The sequence below is a fragment of the Opisthocomus hoazin genome, chromosome 29, assembly GCF_030867145.1.
Source record: "Opisthocomus hoazin isolate bOpiHoa1 chromosome 29, bOpiHoa1.hap1, whole genome shotgun sequence".
Lineage (NCBI taxonomy): Eukaryota > Metazoa > Chordata > Aves > Opisthocomiformes > Opisthocomidae > Opisthocomus > Opisthocomus hoazin.
In genome coordinates, this window is record NC_134442.1 from 4,430,144 (window position 1) to 4,449,765 (window position 19,622).

General features: G+C 59.2%; 2 protein-coding genes across 6 annotated transcripts; both read left to right on the forward strand.

Annotated features, from left to right (window-relative positions):
- The first annotated feature begins 856 nt into the window (after nt 1-856).
- On the forward strand, nt 857-9,164 carry LOC142364849 (urokinase-type plasminogen activator-like). 2 transcript variants are annotated; one of them, XM_075444971.1, is made up of 5 exons: nt 857-2,205; nt 2,324-2,421; nt 4,545-4,715; nt 5,919-6,064; nt 8,936-9,164. In XM_075444971.1, exons 3-5 carry the CDS (start codon nt 4,569-4,571, stop codon nt 9,138-9,140), a joined length of 498 nt encoding a protein of 165 aa, XP_075301086.1. In that variant the 5' UTR covers nt 857-2,205; nt 2,324-2,421; nt 4,545-4,568; the 3' UTR covers nt 9,141-9,164. The 2 variants fall into 2 exon arrangements, with proteins under 2 accessions (XP_075301086.1, XP_075301085.1); XM_075444970.1 differs by lacking the exons at nt 857-2,205; nt 2,324-2,421 and adding an exon at nt 3,389-4,288.
- A 1,833-nt stretch (nt 9,165-10,997) lies between these two features.
- On the forward strand, nt 10,998-18,697 carry LOC142364850 (uncharacterized). Of its 4 annotated transcripts, none has more exons than XM_075444972.1 (4): nt 12,664-13,999; nt 14,087-14,257; nt 15,460-15,605; nt 18,477-18,697. In XM_075444972.1, the coding sequence occupies exons 1-4, from the start codon at nt 13,643-13,645 to the stop codon at nt 18,679-18,681; spliced, it is 879 nt and encodes a 292-aa protein (XP_075301087.1). In that variant the 5' UTR covers nt 12,664-13,642; the 3' UTR covers nt 18,682-18,697. The 4 variants fall into 4 exon arrangements, 2 of the variants coding, with proteins under 2 accessions (XP_075301087.1, XP_075301088.1); XM_075444973.1 differs by having other exon boundaries at nt 12,664-13,954; XR_012766352.1 differs by lacking the exons at nt 12,664-13,999; nt 15,460-15,605; nt 18,477-18,697 and adding exons at nt 10,998-12,019; nt 12,138-12,235 and having other exon boundaries at nt 14,087-14,498.
- The last annotated feature ends 925 nt before the right edge of the window (nt 18,698-19,622 follow it).

Genomic DNA, 19,622 nt, shown 5'->3' on the forward strand with positions numbered 1-19,622 from the left:
GGCGAAAGCCAGAGTCGGGGCTGCGGGGTGCATGCCGATGGAGAGGTGGGCCTGGCCCATTACCCCAAGCAAGACAGAAGGGAGACAGCAGCGGCACAGTGCCTCTGGAGACGCAAAGCCCAGCCCTAGGGCAGGGCTTCAGCCAGACGCCGGGGAGGGGGGGGGGAGGAGAGGAGAACTGGCAGCGAGCTGCTGGCTGTTAACTCCTTTCTGTGCTGACAGCTGGGGGACCAAGTTATGTCCTGCAGGAGGCCAAGGTCCGCCTCATCGATATCAAGCTCTGCAACAGCAGCCGCTGGTACGGAGGGGCCATCCACAGCCACAACTTGTGTGCTGGCTATCCGCAGGGCGGCATCGACACCTGCCAGGTAGGAGCGTGCTACAAGTCCACCCCCAACAGCACAGGCAGCCCTGTGGCAACCGCCCAAACCTGCCCCAGTGCGTGCTTTGCCTGGCAAGTCAGCCTGCCACTGCTGGGTCCCCTCCACTCTTGGGGTTCACCTCCCCTTGCCCAGATGCAGGTCCTTGCCCAGGGCCGCCCTTGTCCCAGAGGCCTGGCTCTCTGCCCACAAAGCCCATCTAGTGCTCTTGGCAGCCCACAGCTCCAGAGCCCAGTCCTGCAACATCCCCCTTCCACACATCCAGGATCACTGTGCAAAGAGGACAGAGAGAGAGCCCTGCCTGACTGGCCCACCACCCCCTGCCAGACAAGCTTCTGTAGGCTCCAGCACCTGAGCAGAGCCTTTGTGTGCAGTCAGGACAGCTCTGGCAGCTGCTGCGGGAGAGAAGGAGCCAGCCAGAGTGCTGACCGGGGCCACCCAACACCACCTTAACCCTCTCTCCTCCGCTGCAGGGTGACAGCGGTGGTCCTCTGGTCTGCAAAGATAACACCTACGACTACTTCTGGCTTGTTGGAGTGACCAGCTGGGGGAGAGGCTGTGCCAGACCAAACCAGCCTGGAGTCTACACCTCCACGCAGCACTTCTACGACTGGATCCTGCTACAGATGGGACTGCGCTCAGCAAGAAGAGATAGTCCAACAGCACGGCCATGGAGTCATTTTCTCTCCACCTCAAGCGCCTCTCAGAGGCCAAGGCCAACACCAGCACCAACACAGTCGGGCAGCATTAGCTCCTGTCCATTTCCACGCCAGAAGCTGGTGGAATTCTTTACTCGGCTGAAGGAGCTCCTGCAGTTCCTCAGGGGAAAAAAGGCTTGAGGAGCAGGATCAACAGGAACCAGCGCAGGCTGCACTGGACCATGATGATTTCCTTCTGGGGCAATGCCTGCTGCTCCAAAGGCAGCCTCGGCATCAAAGGCCTGCTCTGTGCTGCCCGCTCTCCTCCCCGTGCACACAAATGCTGAAGCTGACTTAGTTCTTGGAATAAAGTTGCCAGGTTTCACAGTTAACCGTGCCTGAGTCCAATTCACTCTCGTGCGCAAGGCAAGCATTTCCACGCCCGGCAAAATGAGGCTGCAGGCAGTCAAGGAGGGCACAAAGGGCAAGAGTCGCTCAGCAGGGCTGGCACCATGCCTGGTCAGACAGGAGCGTGCTCAGAGCCACCATGGCATGAAGAAGACTGGCACATTGAGGCTAGAAAGAGGACGCAAAATAATGATGTGGCATGCAGACAACTCTGGGGATGATGATTAGGACCTGGTTGAAGCATCTGCTAATTGGAAATATGAAAGAAAGCTGGCAGGAGTTACAGTGCCATGAGGAAGAGCCAGATGTCACCAGAAGTTAAGGGGGAATGGTGTGAGAGGTGGCCAGACTTCAGCAATATCTGAAGGAAGAGCTGGGGTCATTCTGGGGACAACATCACGAACAGGAACGACATTGCCTTGCTGGAATTGGACCAGCCTGTCCAGTGCGGCTACTACGTGCAGCTTGCCTGTGTGCCCGACGCCTGGCTGAGAGTGTCGCAGCTGAGAAGCTGCTACGTCAGTGGCTGGGGTTCCACGACTGCAAGAGGTGAGTTCCCAAAAGGGACTTGTTTGGCAGGCACAGAGTGACTTCTGCCAGCCCAAGCCCTTACCAAGAGAAACAAGTCCTTCAGCTTCACCTCAGGCAGGCCGGCGTTTCACTGGTCATTTGGCCAACAGAGAAAGTGATGGAGGAAGGTGGGGTCATCCCAGATCACAAAACAACTCTTCTCTAGAGCTGAAACTCAGCTTCTGGAATCTCCTGGCTCCTAGTCCTGGGTAATGTGCTTGATACGTCTGGGCTAAGCTCCTGAATCGTGAAGAAAAAGTTTTTCTTTGTGTAGGGGTGGCGCGACCACAGGTATTTCCAACATATTGTACAACCTCTCTTCTCCAGGAGAAACCTAGACTGAGAGAAGAAATGTGGAAATATCACCAGAGGAGGAGACAGAAGGAGTGTGAGCTCGGGAAGGTGTGGATGCTGACAAGAAGCAGGTGCTCAAATGTTACTGCTTTGCACACACCCTGTGTGCTCACCTTCTCCCAGAATCCCACAGCTGTGTAGCAGGAGGGCTTTGGTAGGGCAGTGTCAGCCTCACCTCAGCCGGGGCCTGGAGCAGAGCCTGCCCCTCCGACAGCAGCATGGCTGCCTGGCAGCTGGGTGGGAAAAAGGGAAATGGCAGCCCCCGGGGGAAGCAGGGTTGCCCGGGGAGCATCCCAATGCCATCCCTTCCCAGCAGCCCAAGGCAGCACAGCGCATGCTGACCCCGGGTGTCCTTACAGCAGAGCCCCAGCTGCCCCGCTGGAGCACAGAGACCTGGAGGGGAGGAGGAGGGGAGACGCTTTAGGCAGCCTGCCCCCTCCCCAGACACCCCCGGGCATGGAAAGGCCCCGCGCCCTGCCAAGCCGGCGAGTCGCCACTCGTGCCGCGGTGCAGAGGCGGCCACCTCCTGCGTGCTCTGGGCTGGCGCAGCCTTGCCCTGAGCCGGGGGAAGGTTCCCTGTGCCTCAGTCCAGAGTCCTCACCTGCAAAGCCTCATTTTCAGGGCCAAAATCCTCATTTTTGGGGCCCCAACCTGTCTGTTCTTGCCCACAGCCGCGTATTTCCCTGTCCCACTTCACCGCTCTCCACAGCTTCCCCAGGAGGGGACGTGAGAGGGAGGTGCTGAGCTCTGCTGCTGGGGTCCAGGGACAGGATGCGTGGGAACGGCTCAGAGCTGCGTCAGGGCAGGTTCAGCTGGGCTCAAGGATCCGTTTCTGCACCGAGAGGGCGGCCGGGCGCTGGGACAGGCTGCCTGAGAGGCGGTCGGTGCCCCCGGCCTGTCCGTGCCCAGGAGCCCTTTGGGCAGTGCCCTCCATGCTCTGCTGTCAGGCCGGGCCAGCCCTGCAGGGCGGGCGGTTGGACGGGGCGATGGCTGCCGCTCCCTTCCCAGCCGAAGCTCCCTGCTCTGCCGTGCCCACAGGGTCACCGCGAGCACCCAGCCCACCCTGTGGAGTTCATCACCACATCGCCTGGGAGCAGGGCAGGCACCGGCGGAGGGGAGAGCGGCCCCTCAGGCAGCCAATAGCGGAGAGCAGCACCTCAGGGGAGGGTGGGCACTGCATCTGGGCAGAGTGACAGCACTGTCAGCCAATGGCAGGTCATCACTTCAGGTGAAGGGCAGGCACTGCAGCCCAGCAGCCTGACCACCTGGGGTCCAATCAGAGGCAGCAGCACCTCAGGGGCGGGTGGGCATTGCATCTGGGCAGAGTGACAGCCCTGGCAGCCAATGGCAGGTCATTCCCTCAGGTGAAGGGCAGGCACTGTAACCCAGCAGCCTGACCACAAGGGGGCCAATCAGAGGCAGCGTCACCTCAGGGGAGGGTGGGCACTGCATCTGGGCAGAGTGACAGCACTGTCAGCCAATGGCAGGTCATCACTTCAGGTGAAGGGCAGGCACTGCAGCCCAGCAGCCTGACCACCTGGGGTCCAATCAGAGGCAGCAGCACCTCAGGGGCGGGTGGGCATTGCATCTGGGCAGAGTGACAGCCCTGGCAGCCAATGGCAGGTCATTCCCTCAGGTGAAGGGCAGGCACTGTAACCCAGCAGCCTGACCACAAGGGGGCCAATCAGAGGCAGCAGCACCTCAGGGGAGGAGACTGACAGCCCTCCCGACCTCTGCCGGCCAAGACTACATGGGAAGGAGGCGGGCCCCGATTGCAGCCAGGCCCAGCTTCACCATGGCTCCTGTGGGGCCTTCCCCGAGGCCGAGCAGCCCCTGGACCAGGCCCAGGGCCCCTCCTCCCCCCTTGCAGCGCTCCTCTCTGTCTCCTCTGCACCCCCCAGCTGTCCCCGTGTTCTGGAACCCCCCGTCTCCATGATGGTGAGGCCGCCGGGGTGGCGGTGGGGTGGACAAGGCTGGGTGGGGGTGATGCTTGCCCTGGGCCATCGGCTCCCCCACATCCACTCCGCGCAGCCCCAGCGACCCCGCAGCAGCCTGCAGGGTGGTGAGGAGGGGCAGGACGTGGCTGCCGTCCAGTGTCTGCCCTGAGGTGGCGAGGACGGGGGGGATGTGGGGCTGGGGTCTGCCCCCCGGAGCAGGGGCGTCCCAGGGCTGATGCTCTCCCCCATCCCCACAGCTCCTGCACATCATCTCCTTCCTGATGCTGCCCGCCCTGCTGAGACGGGGCCAGACCTGCCCTTGCCTCCACGAGGGCTGCGACAGCGAGGCCGCCTGCACCTCCTCTGCACCGCTCTCTGCCCCGCCGCCGCCAGCGCCCGCCCCTGCAAGAGGGCCACCATCCTCAGCTGTGAGTCTGTCATTGCCAAGGGACGGGGTGGGGGTGGCGCTTGGTCTCCAGGACTCATCTTTAGTGTCCAAACTTTTATTGTAGGTTTTAATGCCTTCTTTTTAGGACCCAAAGCCTCCTTTTTAGGGTACAAACCCTCATTTCTAAGTTCCAAACCCAGGGCTCATAGCATCATTTTGAAGGTGCAGAGCCTCCTTTTCAGAGTCCAAAGCATTGTTTATAGGGTCCAAAGTCTCCATTTGAGGTCTCAACCCTCATCTTTATCTTCAAAACCCTGCTTTTCAGGAGCCAAAGCCTCCATGTAGAATCAAAACTGCTCCTTTAGACTTAGAAGCCTTGTTTGTTTGATGTCCCAAGCTTCATTCTGAGGGTCTAAAATCCCATTTCAACAGTACAAAGCCCTGATTTTCAAACCCAAAGCATCACTTCAGGGCTTAAAACCATCAGAAGTTCAGGGTTCAATGCCTCAATGTAATTTCCAAAGCCCCATTTTCAGGGCCCAATGTTGCATTCTTAAGCCCCAAGCCATCCTTTGGCGGGTCTAAACTCTACTTTGAAGGGTCCCAAGCCCTCTTTTACACCTGAAAGCCTCCACTGGAAGTGCCCAGAGCCCTCTATTTGGGACGAAATCTCCATTTCTGGAGGCCATGGAGGAACCAAGTCGTTCCCCTCCTTTTCAGGGTCTAAAGCGTCCCTTGTAGCATCTAGCCTATCCTTTGGAGTGCCCAGAGCCCCATTTTCAGGGCTGAAGCCCTCGTTTATGGGATCCAAACCTGTCTTTTATCACTCACAACCTTCTTTTAGGGCCCACAGTTCCATTTTGAGGGTCCTAACTCTCATTTTGGAGGCAGAAAGCCTCTTTTTAGGCTCCAGAGCTGTATTTCTAGCATCCAAAGCATCATTTTGACTTTCCAAAGTCTTAGCTTTGGTGGCAGAGCAGAGAGCAGCCTGGTCCCACTGAGCGCAAGGCTGCTCTCCTGCCTCGGCTGCCCTCAGCCCGCCGTTGCTCTGCACACCGCTGCCCACGCGATGACCCACAGAGGTCCCTTCCAACCCCTAACACACCGCCCTGGCAGTTTGCCTGTGGAGCGCTGGGGACAGCTGCCCAGGGGAACGGGGAGATGGCTCTGCCCCGTCCTGCTGCGAGAGCAGGGCTCGGCCCTGGTGCTGAGGGCACTGAGCGTCTGCCTTGCTGCTCTCCAGCTCCTCCGGCGTGCGTGGAGCCCTCCGTCACCAGGCATGGGAAGTGTGCGGCTCCAGCGTACGCACCCGTGGGTGTCCCAGGGCACACGTGGAGATCCCGCCTGGACCCGGGGAGTGACAGCTCTGCAGCCGCTCGTTCAGGCGAGGTGAGCACGCTTTGTTTTTGCCCTGCGTTAGTGGGGCACGAAGCACTCAGCCCAGCCCTTGAGCGAGCTGTGCATGCTTTCAGCCAGCTGGCACTTGTGCTGCTGCTCAGGAGAGCCCCTGCAGGTGAATTTGCCGCCTTGGCTTGAAAAACAGGCCAGCACTTCCCTGCTCTTGGGCTGTTGTCCTCTGCCCTCGGTGATTCCTGCCCTGGCAAGTCCAAGAGACGCCTCTGTGAATGCCCGCCTGTGCAGTGCGTGTCCTTCTGGCCTGGGGCCGTCAAAGCAGATCTCCCTGCAGCTAAGTGATGGCTGGGAAATGCGTACCCTTGCAGCCCCAGTGTCCTCCAGTGACAACCTGCTGGTCAGCTGAGTCCCCAGGGCTGGCTCAAAGCCTGCACAGTGGGACGCAACTGCTGCCTCACAAGACCCCTTTCTGTCCTACAAGAGGTCGATGGTGATAGCACCATCTGGAGGGCACAAAGCCTTTTTTTAGGGTCCAAACCCTCCTTTGCAGGGTCAAACCCTCATTGATAAGTTGCAAGCTTCGCTTTTACAATTCACAGACTCCTTTTAAGGGACCAAAGCATTCTCTTGAAGGCCCAAAGTCTGATCTGAGTGTCAAAGGGCTCCTTTTTAGAGTCCAAAGCCTTATTTGTAGGGTCTAAAGTCTCCTTTCATGGCACCAAAGCCTCATTATCTGGATCCATAGCCTAATTTAGAGGATCCAGTCGGCAAGCTGGAGGGTCCAAAGCCTCATTTTAGCATCCAAACTGCTCATTTTGGGTACAAAGCCTCACTTGTTTAATGACCGAAGCCTCATTTGGAGGCTCCAAAGACCTGTTTTTAGCATACAGAGCCCTAGCTTTTGGCACCAAAACATCATGTGAGGGCAAAAGTCCTGATTTGAGGGTTCAGCATCTCATTTTCATTTCCAAAGCCTTATTTTCACATCCCAACGCCCCATGCTTCAGGCCCAAACTCTTTTTTGGAGAGTCCAAAGTCTCACTTCTAGGGCCAAACCCCTCTTACAGCTCTAGGCCTGCACTGGAGTGTTTCGTTTTATGGGGCAACAGAGGAACCAAGAGGTTCCCCTCCTTTGCAGGGCCCAAAGCGTCATTTGTAGACACTCTCCATCCATTTTAGATCCCAGAGCCTTATTTGCAGGGCGGAAATCCTCATTTCTTTGGGTCCAAAGCTGTCTTTTATTAGCCATAGACTTTCTTAGGGCACACCGTTCCCTTGTTAGGGTTTAAACCCTCACTTTCAGAGCAGAAAGCATCTTTTTAGGATCCAAAGCTCTATTGGTAGTGACCTCCCCAGGGCCAGGACTCTGCGCTTCCCCTGGCTGCACTTGTTGGGGCTCTGCTGGGGCAGGGTGCGACCCTGGGCTGGTGCAGAGAGCAGCACCACGTCGTGACTCTGTGCAGGAGCAGGATTTTGGGTGCCACCGTCGCGAGGCTGCGCCCAGCAGTGCAGGCTGGTCGGGGAGCAGCGCCCCGAGACGTGGGGGCAGAGGGTGCGGGAAGAGGGGGACAGGCGTGGGGTGCTGAGCGATGGGGCACGGGCTGGCCCTGGAGACCCCCGGGCTGGAGACATCTGCCCCGGGACCAGTGCAGAGCTGCAGGCCTGGAGCTGGGCAGCACTTGCCTTGGGGGAGAACAACAAAATAGTGCCTGGCACGCGCAGAAGGACCCCTCAGCGTTCACATCCCACCCCTCCCTGTAAAAGAAAAGCTAAAAAGGGTGAGGACAGCAAAGCCATCTGCGCTGTTGGTAACACTGAGACTTTTTCTGTCATTTGCATGCGATTCTTTTATTTGGCTAATGGGATCTGGGAGCCCTTGAGGGCCAGCGTGTGCTGCAGCTGGTGGCCCAGTCCTGGTTCGGCCGTCTGGCGAGGGCCCCTCCAGGGTCCCTGGTGTGGTGCTGGCCTCTTGTTGGCTGGAGAGTCCTCGGAGCTGCTGGTGCTCCTCTTTGGGGGTGGCCGTGGCCCCCCGGGGGCGTTCCCTGCCCCAGCTGGTAGTGGAGGGCCTGGGCACAGCCTCCCCAGGCTCCTCCTGGGGCTCTTCTTGCTCCGTGGGGATGGCAGCGGGAGCAGCGGGGCAGCTGCCAGGTGCCCACCAACAGCGGCGCATGAGGTGCCGAGGAGCTCGTCCGTGCCGGATCTCGCAGGGCTGCCGGGGGAGGCAGAGACCCTCCTCAGGAGGCAGCGGGGTCGGGGGCATCTTGGTCAACATGGCCATGATGGTGTCTTCCACCATGGCTGACTCCAACCCCCTGTTGTCAAAGATCTGCTCCAGCTCCTGCTGGACCCAGGGCTGCAGGGTCTGCAGGAGCATTGGGTGGTTCTGGAAAAGGTCCATCCCGTTCGGGGTACAATATAATACAGACAATAATAAACTGTATAGCGCAGTCCCATACCTACCATACCCACAATACCCACAATGGCTGCAAAACAATAAAAACTACACAATACGTACTGTACAGAGCAGTGCATACTCTACATACAGTAATCTACATGCAACATATTAGAAAACAAAATACCTTAGAAAACTAAACACTCGAGAATGACCAAGCGCCACCCCCACCCCGTCCCTTGGCAATGACAGAGCCAGCGTGGAGCGTGCTCCATCTGTGCCACACCAAAGCTTCCCAAACGCCATGTGGGAGCCTCAGTTCCTTGCCAGCAGCCAGGCCGCTGGCACAACTCGCCTACGGGGCTCAAGCACAAACAGGGGTAGATGGACGCATGCCCCACAGGGTTCCGCGGCCCTGCTGTCCATGCAGCGCCTGGTGGGGGGGAAGGGGGCTGACCTGCAGCCTGAACAGCAGCAAGCCACCGAGCAGGACATTCATCAGTTTCTGCTTACAGAGGGACCTGCGGGCACCGTCCCATGGATTCTTACTACGGCATGTCACGCGTCGTGGGTGGCACCGATGCCCAGCTAGGGGCCTGGCCCTGGATCGTCAGCATCCAGAAGCCCATCATAGGAGGCATGGCGCATGTCTGCGGAGGGTCTCTCATCAGCCCACAGTGGGTGCTGACAGCAGCCCACTGCTTCATCACGCCCGGGTAAGGAGGACCAGGGAACAGCCCCACAGCACTAGCACGTGCCCGCTCCACAGCAGCACGTGCTAGCGCCATCCCGCTTCCTTGCAGCACGCCCAGTGCCTGGGCACTGCCAAGCCCAGCTGAGAGACTGCTCGCGAGAGGGCTGGGCTCACGCCACGGCTTCCTAGCAGCCTCCCGCCCGACACTCCTTGTGCCCAAGGCGTGCTAGGGCAGTCGCACCCTCCGTAGCGCTGCCTTCCTCTCTGCCCTGTGCAGCAGAAGGCAGGCAACTGCTGGGCTGCTTGCAGCACGTGGCTGCGCTCCCTCTGACCCCTCTCTCCACCTGCCTTGCAGGCACATCACCATGTGGCACGTGGTGATCGGGGCCAGCCACTTGACTCAGCTGGGCCCTGAGACCCAAGTGCGCACTATTAAGCGGCTACTGGTTCACGAGCACTACTACAACATCACGCAGAGGAACGACATTGCCTTGCTGGAATTGGACCAGCCTGTCCTGTGCGGCTACTACGTGCAGCTTGCCTGTGTGCCCGACGCCTGGCTGAGAGTGTCGCAGCTGAGAAGCTGCTACGTCAGTGGCTGGGGTTCCACGACTGCAAGAGGTGAGTTCCCAAAAGGGAGTGGTGTCCTGAGCGCAGGCTGGGCACACTGGGGAGGCGGGGTGGGCTTCCTGACAGCAGAGGCGAAAGCCAGAGTCGGGCTGCGGGGTGCATGCCGATGGAGAGGTGGGCCTGGCCCATTACCCCAAGCAAGACAGAAGGGAGACAGCAGCGGCACAGTGCCTCTGGAGACGCAAAGCCCAGCCCTAGGGCAGGGCTTCAGCCAGACGCCGGGGAGGGGGGGGGGGAGGAGAGGAGAACTGGCAGCGAGCTGCTGGCTGTTAACTCCTTTCTGTGCTGACAGCTGGGGGACCAAGTTATGTCCTGCAGGAGGCCAAGGTCCGCCTCATCGATATCAAGCTCTGCAACAGCAGCCGCTGGTACGGAGGGGCCATCCACAGCCACAACTTGTGTGCTGGCTATCCGCAGGGCGGCATCGACACCTGCCAGGTAGGAGCGTGCTACAAGTCCACCCCCAACAGCACAGGCAGCCCTGTGGCAACCGCCCAAACCTGCCCCAGCGCGTGCTTTGCCTGGCAAGTCAGCCTGCCACTGCTGGGTCCCCTCCACTCTTGGGGTTCACCTCCCCTTGCCCAGATGCAGGTCCTTGCCCAGGGCCGCCCTTGTCCCAGAGGCCTGGCTCTCTGCCCACAAAGCCCATCTAGTGCTCTTGGCAGCCCACAGCTCCAGAGCCCAGTCCTGCAACATCCCCCTTCCACACATCCAGGATCACTGTGCAAAGAGGACAGAGAGAGAGCCCTGCCTGACTGGCCCACCACCCCCTGCCAGACAAGCTTCTGTAGGCTCCAGCACCTGAGCAGAGCCTTTGTGTGCAGTCAGGACAGCTCTGGCAGCTGCTGCGGGAGAGAAGGAGCCAGCCAGAGTGCTGACCGGGGCCACCCAACACCACCTTAACCCTCTCTCCTCCGCTGCAGGGTGACAGCGGTGGTCCTCTGGTCTGCAAAGATAACACCTACGACTACTTCTGGCTTGTTGGAGTGACCAGCTGGGGGAGAGGCTGTGCCAGACCAAACCAGCCTGGAGTCTACACCTCCACGCAGCACTTCTACGACTGGATCCTGCTACAGATGGGACTGCACTCAGCAAGAAGAGATAGTCCAACAGCACGGCCATGGAGTCATTTTCTCTCCACCTCAAGCGCCTCTCAGAGGCCAAGGCCAACACCAGCACCAACACAGTCGGGCAGCATTAGCTCCTGTCCATTTCCACGCCAGAAGCTGGTGGAATTCTTTACTCTTCTGAAGGAGCTCCTGCAGTTCCTCAGGGGAAAAAAGGCTTGAGGAGCAGGATCAACAGGAACCAGCGCAGGCTGCACTGGACCATGATGATTTCCTTCTGGGGCAATGCCTGCTGCTCCAAAGGCAGCCTCGGCATCAAAGGCCTGCTCTGTGCTGCCCGCTCTCCTCCCCGTGCACACAAATGCTGAAGCTGACTTAGTTCTTGGAATAAAGTTGCCAGGTTTCACAGTTAACCGTGCCTGAGTCCAATTCACTCTCGTGCGCAAGGCAAGCATTTCCACGCCCGGCAAAATGAGGCTGCAGGCAGTCAAGGAGGGCACAAAGGGCAAGAGTCGCTCAGCAGGGCTGGCACCATGCCTGGTCAGACAGGAGCGTGCTCAGAGCCACCGTGGCATGAAGAAGACTGGCACATTGAGGCTAGAAAGAGGACGCAAAATAATGATGTGGCATGCAGACAACTCTGGGGATGATGATTAGGACCTGGTTGAAGCATCTGCTAATTGGAAATATGAAAGAAAGCTGGCAGGAGTTACAGTGCCATGAGGAAGAGCCAGATGTCACCAGAAGTTAAGGGGGAATGGTGTGAGAGGTGGCCAGACTTCAGCAATATCTGAAGGAAGAGCTGGGGTCATTCTGGGGACAACATCACGAACAGGAACGACATTGCCTTGCTGGAATTGGACCAGCCTGTCCAGTGCGGCTACTACGTGCAGCTTGCCTGTGTGCCCGACGCCTGGCTGAGAGTGTCGCAGCTGAGAAGCTGCTACGTCAGTGGCTGGGGTTCCACGACTGCAAGAGGTGAGTTCCCAAAAGGGACTTGTTTGGCAGGCACAGAGTGACTTCTGCCAGCCCAAGCCCTTACCAAGAGAAACAAGTCCTTCAGCTTCACCTCAGGCAGGCCGGCGTTTCACTGGTCATTTGGCCAACAGAGAAAGTGATGGAGGAAGGTGGGGTCATCCCAGATCACAAAACAACTCTTCTCTAGAGCTGAAACTCAGCTTCTGGAATCTCCTGGCTCCTAGTCCTGGGTAATGTGCTTGATACGTCTGGGCTAAGCTCCTGAATCGTGAAGAAAAAGTTTTTCTTTGTGTAGGGGTGGCGCGACCACAGGTATTTCCAACATATTGTACAACCTCTCTTCTCCAGGAGAAACCTAGACTGAGAGAAGAAATGTGGAAATATCACCAGAGGAGGAGACAGAAGGAGTGTGAGCTCGGGAAGGTGTGGATGCTGACAAGAAGCAGGTGCTCAAATGTTACTGCTTTGCACACACCCTGTGTGCTCACCTTCTCCCAGAATCCCACAGCTGTGTAGCAGGAGGGCTTTGGTAGGGCAGTGTCAGCCTCACCCCAGCCGGGGCCTGGAGCAGAGCCTGCCCCTCCGACAGCAGCATGGCTGCCTGGCAGCTGGGTGGGAAAAAGGGAAATGGCAGCCCCCGGGGGAAGCAGGGTTGCCCGGGGAGCATCCCAATGCCATCCCTTCCCAGCAGCCCAAGGCAGCACAGCGCATGCTGACCCCGGGTGTCCTTACAGCAGAGCCCCAGCTGCCCCGCTGGAGCACAGAGACCTGGAGGGGAGGAGGAGGGGAGACGCTTTAGGCAGCCTGCCCCCTCCCCAGACACCCCCGGGCATGGAAAGGCCCCGCGCCCTGCCAAGCCGGCGAGTCGCCACTCGTGCCGCGGTGCAGAGGTGGCCACCTCCTGCGTGCTCTGGGCTGGCGCAGCCTTGCCCTGAGCCGGGGGAAGGTTCCCTGTGCCTCAGTCCAGAGTCCTCACCTGCAAAGCCTCATTTTCAGGGCCAAAATCCTCATTTTTGGGGCCCCAACCTGTCTGTTCTTGCCCACAGCCGCGTATTTCCCTGTCCCACTTCACCGCTCTCCACAGCTTCCCCAGGAGGGGACGTGAGAGGGAGGTGCTGAGCTCTGCTGCTGGGGTCCAGGGACAGGATGCGTGGGAACGGCTCAGAGCTGCGTCAGGGCAGGTTCAGCTGGGCTCAAGGATCCGTTTCTGCACCGAGAGGGCGGCCGGGCGCTGGGACAGGCTGCCTGAGAGGCGGTCGGTGCCCCCGGCCTGTCCGTGCCCAGGAGCCCTTTGGGCAGTGCCCTCCACGCTCTGCTGTCAGGCCGGGCCAGCCCTGCAGGGCGGGCGGTTGGACGGGGCGATGGCTGCCACTGCCTCCCCAGCGGAAGCTCCCTGCTCTGCCGTGCCCACAGGGTCACCGCGAGCACCCAGCCCACCCTGTGGAGTTCATCACCACATCGCCTGGGAGCAGGGCAGGCACCGGCGGAGGGGAGAGCGGCCCCTCAGGCAGCCAATAGCGGAGAGCAGCACCTCAGGGGAGGGTGGGCACTGCATCTGGGCAGAGTGACAGCACTGTCAGCCAATGGCAGGTCATCACTTCAGGTGAAGGGCAGGCACTGCAGCCCAGCAGCCTGACCACCTGGGGTCCAATCAGAGGCAGCAGCACCTCAGGGGCGGGTGGGCATTGCATCTGGGCAGAGTGACAGCCCTGGCAGCCAATGGCAGGTCATTCCCTCAGGTGAAGGGCAGGCACTGTAACCCAGCAGCCTGACCACAAGGGGGCCAATCAGAGGCAGCAGCACCTCAGGGGAGGAGACTGACAGCCCTCCCGACCTCTGCCGGCCAAGACTACATGGGAAGGAGGCGGGCCCCGATTGCAGCCAGGCCCAGCTTCACCATGGCTCCTGTGGGGCCTTCCCCGAGGCCGAGCAGCCCTGGACCAGGCCCAGGGCCCCTCCTCCCCCCTTGCAGCGCTCCTCTCTGTCTCCTCTGCACCCCCCAGCTGTCCCCGTGTTCTGGAACCCCCCGTCTCCATGATGCTGAGGCCGCCGGGGTGGCGGTGGGGTGGACAAGGCTGGGTGGGGGTGATGCTTGCCCTGGGGCCATCGGCTCCCCCACATCCCCTCCGCGCAGCCCCAGCGACCCCGCAGCAGCCTGCAGGGTGGTGAGGAGGGGCAGGACGTGGCTGCCGTCCAGTGTCTGCCCTGAGGTGGCGAGGACGGGGGGGATGTGGGGCTGGGGTCTGCCCCCCGAAGCAGGGGCGTCCCAGGGCTGATGCTCTCCCCCATCCCCACAGCTCCTGCACATCATCTCCTTCCTGACGCTGCCCGCCCTGCTGAGACGGGGCCAGACCTGCCGCTGCCTCCACGAGGGCTGCGACAGCGAGGCCGCCTGCACCTCCTCTGCACCGCTCTCTGCCCCGCCGCCGCCAGCGCCCGCCCCTGCAAGAGGGCCACCATCCTCAGCTGTGAGTCTGTCATTGCCAAGGGACGGGGTGGGGGTGGCGCTTGGTCTCCAGGACTCATCTTTAGTGTCCAAACTTTTATTGTAGGTTTTAATGCCTTCTTTTTAGGACCCAAAGCCTCCTTTTTAGGGTACAAACCCTCATTTCTAAGTTCCAAACCCAGGGCTCATAGCATCATTTTGAAGGTGCAGAGCCTCCTTTTCAGAGTCCAAAGCATTGTTTATAGGGTCCAAAGTCTCCATTTGAGGTCTCAACCCTCATCTTTATCTTCAAAACCCTGCTTTCAGGAGCCAAAGCCTCCATGTAGAATCAAAACTGCTCCTTTAGACTTAGAAGCCTTGTTTGTTTGATGTCCCAAGCTTCATTCTGAGGGTCTAAAATCCCATTTCAACAGTACAAAGCCCTGATTTTCAAACCCAAAGCATCACTTCAGGGCTTAAAACCATCAGAAGTTCAGGGTTCAATGCCTCAATGTAATTTCCAAAGCCCCATTTTCAGGGCCCAATGTTGCATTCTTAAGCCCCAAGCCATCCTTTGGCGGGTCTAAACTCTACTTTGAAGGGTCCCAAGCCCTCTTTTACACCTGAAAGCCTCCACTGGAAGTGCCCAGAGCCCTCTATTTGGGACGAAATCTCCATTTCTGGAGGCCATGGAGGAACCAAGTCGTTCCCCTCCTTTTCAGGGTCTAAAGCGTCCCTTGTAGCATCTAGCCTATCCTTTGGAGTGCCCAGAGCCCCATTTTCAGGGCTGAAGCCCTCGTTTATGGGATCCAAACCTGTCTTTTATCACTCACAACCTTCTTTTAGGGCCCACAGTTCCATTTTGAGGGTCCTAACTCTCATTTTGGAGGCAGAAAGCCTCTTTTTAGGCTCCAGAGCTATATTTCTAGCATCCAAAGCATCATTTTGACTTTCCAAAGTCTTAGCTTTGGTGGCAGAGCAGAGAGCAGCCTGGTCCCACTGAGCGCAAGGCTGCTCTCCTGCCTCGGCTGCCCTCAGCCCGCCGTTGCTCTGCACGCCGCTGCCCACGCGATGACCCACAGAGGTCCCTTCCAACCCCTAACACACCGCCCTGGCAGTTTTCCTGTGGAGCGCTGGGGACAGCTGCCCAGGGGAACGGGGAGATGGCTCTGCCCCGTCCTGCTGCGAGAGCAGGGCTCGGCCCTGGTGCTGAGGGCACTGAGCGTCTGCCTTGCTGCTCTCCAGCTCCTCCGGCGTGCGTGGAGCCCTCCGTCACCAGGCATGGGAAGTGTGCGGCTCCAGCGTACGCACCCGTGGGTGTCCCAGGGCACACGTGGAGATCCCGCCTGGACCCGGGGAGTGACAGCTCTGCAGCCGCTCGTTCAGGCGAGGTGAGCACGCTTTGTTTTTGCCCTGCGTTAGTGGGGCACGAAGCACTCAGCCCAGCCCTTGAGCGAGCTGTGCATGCTTTCAGCCAGCTGGCACTTGTGCCGCTGCTCAGGAGAGCCCCTGCAGGTGAATTTGCCGCCTTGGCTTGAAAAACAGGCCAGCACTTCCCTGCTCTTGGGCTGTTGTCCTCTGCCCTCGGTGATTCCTGCCCTGGCAAGTCCAAGAGACGCCTCTGTGAATGCCCGCCTGTGCAGTGCGTGTCCTTCTGGCCTGGGGCCATCAAAGCAGATCTCCCTGCAGCTAAGTGATGGCTGGGAAATGCGTACCCTTGCAGCCCCAGTGTCCTCCAGTGACAACCTGCTGGTCAGCTGAGTCCCCAGGGCTGGCTCAAAGCCTGCACAGTGGGACGCAACTGCTGCCTCACAAGACCTCTTTCTGTCCTACAAGAGGTCGATGGTGATAGCACCATCTGGAGGGCACAAAGCCTTTTTTTAGGGTCCAAACCCTCCTTTGCAGGGTCAAACCCTCATTGATAAGTTGCAAGCTTCGCTTTTACAATTCACAGACTCCTTTTAAGGGACCAAAGCATTCTCTTGAAGGCCCAAAGTCTGATCTGAGTGTCAAAGGGCTCCTTTTTAGAGTCCAAAGCCTTATTTGTAGGGTCTAAAGTCTCCTTTCATGGCACCAAAGCCTCATTATCTGGATCCATAGCCTAATTTAGAGGATCCAGTCGGCAAGCTGGAGGGTCCAAAGCCTCATTTTAGCATCCAAACTGCTCATTTTGGGTACAAAGCCTCACTTGTTTAATGACCGAAGCCTCATTTGGAGGCTCCAAAGACCTGTTTTTAGCATACAGAGCCCTAGCTTTTGGCACCAAAACATCATGTGAGGGCAAAAGTCCTGATTTGAGGGTTCAGCATCTCATTTTCATTTCCAAAGCCTTATTTTCACATCCCAACGCCCCATGCTTCAGGCCCAAACTCTTTTTTGGAGAGTCCAAAGTCTCACTTCTAGGGCCAAACCCCTCTTACAGCTCTAGGCCTGCACTGGAGTGTTTCGTTTTATGGGGCAACAGAGGAACCAAGAGGTTCCCCTCCTTTGCAGGGCCCAAAGCGTCATTTGTAGACACTCTCCATCCATTTTAGATCCCAGAGCCTTATTTGCAGGGCGGAAATCCTCATTTTTTTGGGTCCAAAGCTGTCTTTTATTAGCCATAGACTTTCTTAGGGCACACCGTTCCCTTGTTAGGGTTTAAACCCTCACTTTCAGAGCAGAAAGCATCTTTTTAGGATCCAAAGCTCTATTGGTAGTGACCTCCCCAGGGCCAGGACTCTGCGCTTCCCCTGGCTGCACTTGTTGGGGCTCTGCTGGGGCAGGGTGCGACCCTGGGCTGGTGCAGAGAGCAGCACCACGTCGTGACTCTGTGCAGGAGCAGGGTTTTGGGTGCCACCGTCGCGAGGCTGCGCCCAGCAGTGCAGGCTGGTCGGGGAGCAGCGCCCCGAGACGTGGGGGCAGAGGGTGCGGGAAGAGGGGGACAGGCGTGGGGTGCTGAGCGATGGGGCACGGGCTGGCCCTGGAGACCCCCGGGCTGGAGACATCTGCCCCGGGACCAGTGCAGAGCTGCAGGCCTGGAGCTGGGCAGCACTTGCCTTGGGGGAGAACAACAAAATAGTGCCTGGCACGCGCAGAAGGACCCCTCAGCGTTCACATCCCACCCCTCCCTGTAAAAGAAAAGCTAAAAAGGGTGAGGACAGCAAAGCCATCTGCGCTGTTGGTAACACTGAGACTTTTTCTGTCATTTGCATGCGATTCTTTTATTTGGCTAATGGGATCTGGGAGCCCTTGAGGGCCAGCGTGTGCTGCAGCTGGTGGCCCAGTCCTGGTTCGGCCGTCTGGCGAGGGCCCCTCCAGGGTCCCTGGTGTGGTGCTGGCCTCTTGTTGGCTGGAGAGTCCTCGGAGCTGCTGGTGCTCCTCTTTGGGGGTGGCCGTGGCCCCCCGGGGGCGTTCCCTGCCCCAGCTGGTAGTGGAGGGCCTGGGCACAGCCTCCCCAGGCTCCTCCTGGGGCTCTTCTTGCTCCGTGGGGATGGCAGCGGGAGCAGCGGGGCAGCTGCCAGGTGCCCACCAACAGCGGCGCATGAGGTGCCGAGGAGCTCGTCCGTGCCGGATCTCGCAGGGCTGCCGGGGGAGGCAGAGACCCTCCTCAGGAGGCAGCGGGGCCGGGGGCATCTTGGTCAACATGGCCATGATGGTGTCTTCCACCATGGCTGACTCCAACCCCCTGTTGTCAAAGATCTGCTCCAGCTCCTGCTGGACCCAGGGCTGCAGGGTCTGCAGGAGCATTGGGTGGTTCTGGAAAAGGTCCATCCCGTTCGGGGCACAATATAATACAGACAATAATAAACTGTATAGCGCAGTCCCATACCTACCATACCCACAATACCCACAATGGCTGCAAAACAATAAAAACTACACAATACGTACTGTACAGAGCAGTGCATACTCTACATACAGTAATCTACATGCAACATATTATAAAACAAAATACCTTAGAAAACTAAACACTCGAGAATGACCAAGCGCCACCCCCACCCCGTCCCTTGGCAATGACAGAGCCAGCGTGGAGCGTGCTCCATCTGTGCCACACCAAAGCTTCCCAAACGCCATGTGGGAGCCTCAGTTCCTTGCCAGCAGCCAGGCCGCTGGCACAACTCGCCTACGGGGCTCAAGCACAAACAGGGGTAGATGGACGCATGCCCCACAGGGTTCCGCGGCCCTGCTGTCCATGCAGTGCCTGGTGGGGGGGAAGGGGGCTGACCTGCAGCCTGAACAGCAGCAAGCCACCGAGCAGGACATTCATCAGTTTCTGCTTACAGAGGGACCTGCGGGCACCGTCCCATGGATTCTTACTACGGCATGTCACGCGTCGTGGGTGGCATCGATGCCCAGCTAGGGGCCTGGCCCTGGATCGTCAGCATCCAGAAGCCCATCATAGGAGGCATGGCGCATGTCTGCGGAGGGTCTCTCATCAGCCCACAGTGGGTGCTGACAGCAGCCCACTGCTTCATCACGCCCGGGTAAGGAGGACCAGGGAACAGCCCCACAGCACTAGCACGTGCCCGCTCCACAGCAGCACGTGCTAGCGCCATCCCGCTTCCTTGCAGCACGCCCAGTGCCTGGGCACTGCCAAGCCCAGCTGAGAGACTGCTCGCGAGAGGGCTGGGCTCACGCCACGGCTTCCTAGCAGCCTCCCGCCCGACACTCCTTGTGCCCAAGGCGTGCTAGGGCAGTCGCACCCTCCGTAGCGCTGCCTTCCTCTCTGCCCTGTGCAGCAGAAGGCAGGCAACTGCTGGGCTGCTTGCAGCACGTGGCTGCGCTCCCTCTGACCCCTCTCTCCACCTGCCTTGCAGGCACATCACCATGTGGCACGTGGTGATCGGGGCCAGCCACTTGACTCAGCTGGGCCCTGAGACCCAAGTGCGCACTATTAAGCGGCTACTGGTTCACGAGCACTACTACAACATCACGCAGAGGAACGACATTGCCTTGCTGGAATTGGACCAGCCTGTCCTGTGCGGCTACTACGTGCAGCTTGCCTGTGTGCCCGACGCCTGGCTGAGAGTGTCGCAGCTGAGAAGCTGCTACGTCAGTGGCTGGGGTTCCACGACTGCAAGAGGTGAGTTCCCAAAAGGGAGTGGTGTCCTGAGCGCAGGCTGGGCACACTGGGGAGGCGGGGTGGGCTTCCTGACAGCAGAGGCGAAAGCCAGAGTCGGGCTGCGGGGTGCATGCCGATGGAGAGGTGGGCCTGGCCCATTACCCCAAGCAAGACAGAAGGGAGACAGCAGCGGCACAGTGCCTCTGGAGACGCAAAGCCCAGCCCTAGGGCAGGGCTTCAGCCAGACGCCGGGGAGGGGGGGGGGGAGGAGAGGAGAACTGGCAGCGAGCTGCTGGCTGTTAACTCCTTTCTGTGCTGACAGCTGGGGGACCAAGTTATGTCCTGCAGGAGGCCAAGGTCCGCCTCA